This window comes from Acartia tonsa, chromosome 4, assembly GCF_053477335.1.
Source record: "Acartia tonsa isolate MP-2025a chromosome 4, ASM5347733v1, whole genome shotgun sequence".
NCBI lineage: Eukaryota > Metazoa > Arthropoda > Copepoda > Calanoida > Acartiidae > Acartia > Acartia tonsa.
In genome coordinates this window covers 57241018-57247017 of record NC_137263.1, presented here as the reverse complement: position 1 = coordinate 57247017, position 6000 = coordinate 57241018, and the positions used below count along the sequence as shown (strand labels likewise).

Sequence of the window (6000 nt, the reverse complement as noted above, 5' to 3'; positions counted from 1 at the left end):
ACAAAAATTGTGCAAATAATGGTGATTCCTGTGACGACGCTGGTGAGTGTTGATAGCTGTGGTTGTTGTTGTTGTTATTATGGTTGTTGTGGCTGTGGCGGGTCATTCTGCTGGTCCGGTCCTCCCTGGTGCGGGGGCCTACAGGATCCTCCGAGGGGGGGCTACCGTGTCTATGGTCAGATTGGGTTAAAACTTATAATATTGCTCATGGAGGTGGGGGGGGGGGGGACTATTGGCTATTTTTTACACTAGTCCCAAAAATTTTATGATTAAGCTTTCTTATTTGTTGCCTTACACAATTTTAGGGACTTTTATTGAATTTTGATTGGTTGGTTCATGAAGTTCAACCAATAATTGTAATCTACAGAGGGAATAATTTTGTGTACCATCATTGGGGATGTGCAACAATTCCTTAAGAATCCTAATGATTCAGTAATTCTAATATGAATTATACAGCCCCTTGGCGATAGGGGCGAATTGAAACAAAATAGGAACTAATACATACCTATAATCGCAACAAAACTGACATAAAAAAATACTTGTTATGTAAAAGAAGTGTAAAATATAAATTGTCCATATTCGTAAAATATGCATCTTCAAATTTTAAAAAAAATATCTATCATATTTATGCTTGAAGACTAGACACAGTAGAATATTTTTGGAGGTTAAAAATAGTTATTTATCGCATCGTATTATATAGACAGCTTTCCGCGCATTTCAAAATGAAAAATTATAATATTTAAACCAGTTTTGTTAGACTAATTCATGTATTTTTGTATTATGAAATTCCCCTTAACTAAAATAAAACAGCACTTTAAATCAAAAAAGCTTTCAAATTTAACCCCTTTTTTCAATGGGTATATAAAGCTTCAATTTTGACTTGCAGAAAAGTTATGGGCATAATAATTTTTCCTTTGAATAAAATATATCACATTTATATACAATAGAGTGAAATTAATTTGAATACGTTTTAGAAACTCCACTTCTTGATGATTTTTAGCCACCGTGTTAGTTGGATATCACCCTTTGCAGAGGTTATAAAAATTGGCAGGAATGAATTTGCGACAATAGATTCAGTGTTACATTAGAGCGCCCAAAAATATATAAAGAGGGTTGAAATGTCCGTGTGTTTTTTAACAGTACAGTACGCCAGAATTCTAAAGAGATAAGACAATGGCCGATAAATTGATGTATGTACATCCCTAGTGATGACACACAAAATTACCCCTTCAGTAGATACAAATTAGTGGTTGAAACGTTTAAACACTTAACTTGATAAACCAACTAATCAAAATTCAGTAAAAGTTGTTGAGCCAACGTATAAGAAAACGTTATAGTAAAACTTTGGGGACTAGTGTAATAAACAGCCTATAGTCCCCTTTCTCAATGACAGTATATGTTAAATTGTAAAGAGACTTGCAAAGGCAGAATTCAGGGAGGGATTGGACATTGGACTGTAAATTATACTGGTCCCAAAAGTTTTATAAACACCTTCTTTTATTTACTGGCCAAAAACTTTTAAAACTTTTTTTAAATCTTTGACTAGTAGTGTACAAACTTTTCAACCCATAATTAGAATCTACAAAAGAGGTTATATTATTTATCAAAATTCAGGGGAAACATCAATTTATAGTCCATTGTCTTATCCCTTAAGATTCCTATGTAAAGGGGGAATGCCAGGCTTTCTAAAAGGTTCTATTGGTTGCCGGCAAAAGACACACAACAAGAGTTAAAAATGTTGTGTTATGGATTCCGCAAAGTTGTCAGAATTAAAACTTTTTATATTAGCTAAAAATGTTTATGTTTATGTTAACATGTTCGTTCAACTTATAACTAAAGAAAAAAATGAACTTTTAGAAGCAGTATTTTAGTATTTGCCATTGTACTTTTTAAACTTTTGTACATTCTCAGTCTATTTGGTATCTCTCCAGTGATTTAAAGGGATAAGACAAAATTGGAAAGAAGATTAATTCATCTTCTATAGACCTTTCCCTATCTACCTACCCATGTATCTAAAGGGATAAGACAATTGCTGATAAATTGATGTTCATCTCCAATGATTACAGAAAATTACCCCTTTTGTAGATCAAAATTAGTAGAAGAAACGTATGGATACTCAATTTAATAAACATACCAATCAAACTTCTTTAAAATTCCCCAAAGTTGTTGAGCCATCGAATAATAAAACGTTATTATAAAACTTTGGGGACTAGTGTAATAAACAGCACATGTCCCCCACTGGGATTACTGTCTGTCGTTTATTTTGGTTATATAAAACGAGAGATTTTAAGGGGAAATGATGGTTGACCTTTTAGAATATTTATTATCTTTGCATTCTTCACACTTCAAAAATACAAAGGATGTGAACACAAGTAGAACTGGTACCCAAAGTTTCATGAAAATATTCATTGGCTTAAAAACTTTGGGTATTTTTATCAAAACTTAAATTTATTGGTTGGTGCAAACTAGCAGGTCCTAACTTTTCCACCAATAATTTTTTATCTACAGAAGCATAAAAAATATTGATTTTTCTATTTATGTTTAGTTTAAATTCTTGATATTATCTAAGCTGCAGACAAAAAAAAACCTTACTACTTTATATTATGCTAATTGTTTAGTACATAACATCTAGGGTAGTACAAGGGTGAGGTTAAATAATAAAACAATAGACCAAAACCACCCAAGACAATTATAAAGCTTCACTGAAAAGTACACCCGCTTCAGATAAGAACTTTCCTAGATCCTTCTTAAAAAGCTTACTTCTTTATACTAAACGTTGAGATTAAAAAAGGCGCAATGTTAATTTTGCAACTTTAACACTGCTAAACTTTGTTGTTTGTGTTGTAGTAATGGATATAGGATATATATGGATATATTGACAGGGGAAAATTTGTAGTAAATTTAGCTTGCTAATATGGAACTCAAATATTAATTAGGTTAATCAAGTATTAGGGGAGGGAAAGGGGCTGAATCGTTATTTTAGCCAGCTGTGATCATCACTTTATTAGAGTACATGAAAATGTGGTGCAACATCCGCATAATAATACATCCATTGTCTCGCAATATTATTTAGTTTCCTTGTTGTCATATCCCTTGGCCCAATAACATTCCTTCTTCCGTCCACGTAATCAATCTGAAATAAATAAGATGTTAAAAATTTAAAAAATAGCTCAAAACCTGCTAAAAAGCATTCCAACCGCCATGGATGTTTTATAGTTAATTATGCTCCATAATGATAGGAATGTTGACAAGAAGTTTCAGCCTTCTATCTAAAATGGCAGCCAAGAAAATCACAGTTCCTTTATAGAGTTACAGACTAACGGACGGACGTACAGACATTGTGAATTATAGAGAGCTTTCCGCGGATACTAAAATGAATTTATTGGACTAAATTCAGTTTGATAGCCGCGAGGGTCGAGGCCCGTGCTAACAAAACTGTTTTTAAAGTTATAATTTTTATTTTAGTTTTCGTGAAAAAATGTCCGTAATACGATGCTGTACATGATTTTTCAGTATTGCTTAGAACCGATTTTAATCCACCAGATATTAATCGGTTTCGTAGCTATACTGAAAATAATTATAATTTATATTTATATGTACAGTCAAATAACACATAATACATTGTATGATTTAAGTGAAATAAAATCACTTAAAATTAGTCAGGCAGGGAGTTGACATAAGATTGTAAATTACACTAGTTCCCAAAGTTTTATAACATTGGCTCTGAGTACTTTTAATAGACTTTTCAACCAATAATTTTAATCTATAGAATGGGGTTATTTAGTTTATCATCATTGAAGATCTGTATATCAATTTATCCTCCATTGTCTTATCCCTTAATATCCCTCCCTGGTTGCTGGTTGTTGCTCATGCTCAAATAATGACCGAGCCAAAAAGTGGTCAAGCAGGTGGAAAATTAAAAAGCGGGTACAAAAGTCGTCTTTGCTCTCTAAAATCACATCACACTAACCATCCACAAAATACTTTAATTTTACTGTCATTTTGAAGAATCTGACTGTTTTTAGACCCAACCTAAAGCTTCACCTCTTTTATACAATAGAGTATCTCACTGTCTATCTTCGGGGACTAAGGATATGACAATGGCCGATAATTTGATGTCCATCCCCAATGATGATACACAAAATTATTCCTTCTGTAGATTACTGTTAGTGGTTGAAATGTTTGGAGCATCAACTTAATGAGCCTACCAATCAAAATTCAAACCAAGTCCAAGATTTTTAGCCAACATATATAAAAATATTATTATAAAACTTTGGGGACTAGTGTAATAAACAGCTAAAACTTTAATTATTAATTTTAATATCCTCTAAAAGCTGTCTATTATATGATGCGATAAATAACTATTTTTCTTGAGTTGTCCGCACCCTGTATTCCTGTGCAAATCTGCTTATCTTTATTAAATCATTTCCTGCTCTTACATCTAAAGAAGGAGAATTAATCTGGGGAAGAAAAAAAATAAAAGTTTTTGACCAAATATAATTAAAAGGGTTAAAAGTATCATCAAAAGTGGACATTGTTCTGGTACCCAAAGTTTTTCAAACATATTTTATATAAAATTTGGGTATTTTACTTAAATCTTGAATGTTTGGTTCAAACTTAAAGCTTTATTACATCATTTCCTGCTCTTACATCATACGAAGGAGAATTAATCTGGAGGAAAAAAAATATTAAAGTTTTTGACCAAAAATATAATCAAAAAGGTACCATCAAAAGTGGACATTGTTCTGGTACCCAAAGTTTTCTTAACATATTGACTCATAAAATTTGGGTATTTTAATAAAATGTTTATTGTTTGGTTCAAACTAGACGTTATTAAGCTTTATTAAATCATTTCCTGCTCTTACATCTTACGAAGAAGGAGAATTAATCTGGAGAAGAAAAAGTATTGAAGTTTTTGACCGAAAAGAATTAAAAAGGGTTAAAAGTGAATTATAGAGCAGATGTTCAGCGGTCATTAAAAAAGTAAAATCACGAAATCTCTTTCAATTACATATTTTTAGGCCTTTTTAAACATGGCCTACAGACCGACGAACGAAGTAAATTATATACTGGATGCTTATTTGTAAAGAGAATCATAATAAAAAAGTCAGTCGTTTATTTAGAATAACAGCCGAGAGAATCACATTTACCCAATAGCGTTATGGACAAACTGACAGACGAACAGTCAAAGTTAATTATAGTGTAGCCTTTCAAGGCCTACCCCCCCCCCCCTTCAAGCACCCCAGGAGCTAGAGGTGCAGTTAACAATATATTTATATTCATGCGATCAAAATCAAATCTGGTATTGCAGTTAAAACAAAAACGGGATGCATTTTCCAAGTTGGGTGGAGTAAAAATAGTTTCTTTGCTTAAATTAAATAGTAATCTATGTATAATAATATTTACATGTATAAGCTTTGGGTACTTTTAATAAATTTAAATTGGTTGATTCCTTAACCAGCAGTGTCCAAAATCTTCAACTAATACATTTAAACTACAGAAGGGGTAATTTATTTATCATTATCGGGTATGTATATAAGTTTATCGTCCATTGTCTTATCTCTTAAAATTAATTTTAACTAAAGAAAAAGTGTTGATCTGCCCTACTATAATATATCATTTTATTTCGTATTGAATATTGATATAAGATTGGATATAGGATATACGTGGATATATTGACAGGGGGAAATTTGTCATCAATTTAGCTTGCTAATATGGACCTCACTTATTGGCCAGTTCGTTTATCCAGTAGGATTGGAGGGGATGGAGGGTATCGTTATTTTAGCCATCTGCGAGCATCACTTTATCAGAGTGCATGAAAATCTGGTGCAACATCCAAGTAATAATATATCGATTATTCCATATTGAATATATTGATATAAGATTCATTTTTCGCTACTTCTGCATATATAACAAGGATGATACAATTCTAAGCTATTGCACCCAGGGATCTAAAGGGATAGGACAACGGCCCTTAAATGAATGTACATCCCCAATGAT

General features: G+C 32.2%; 1 protein-coding gene and 1 long non-coding RNA gene across 2 annotated transcripts in view; both read right to left on the bottom strand.

Annotated features, from left to right (window-relative positions):
• LOC145317902 (rap guanine nucleotide exchange factor 2-like) overlaps nt 1–166 on the bottom strand; it is a 44740-nt gene extending 44574 nt beyond the window's left edge. Inside the window, exon 1 of the mRNA XM_080159186.1 lies at nt 32–166. Coding sequence (XP_080015312.1) covers nt 32–106 — 75 coding nt within the window. The 5' untranslated portion in view covers nt 107–166. The remainder of the gene's footprint in view (nt 1–31) is intronic.
• A 2617-nt stretch (nt 167–2783) lies between these two features.
• Nucleotides 2784–6000, bottom strand: part of LOC145317903 (uncharacterized) — a 143491-nt gene continuing 140274 nt past the window's right edge. Inside the window, exon 3 of the long non-coding RNA XR_013879147.1 lies at nt 2784–3133. This is a non-coding gene — a long non-coding RNA (uncharacterized LOC145317903). The remainder of the gene's footprint in view (nt 3134–6000) is intronic.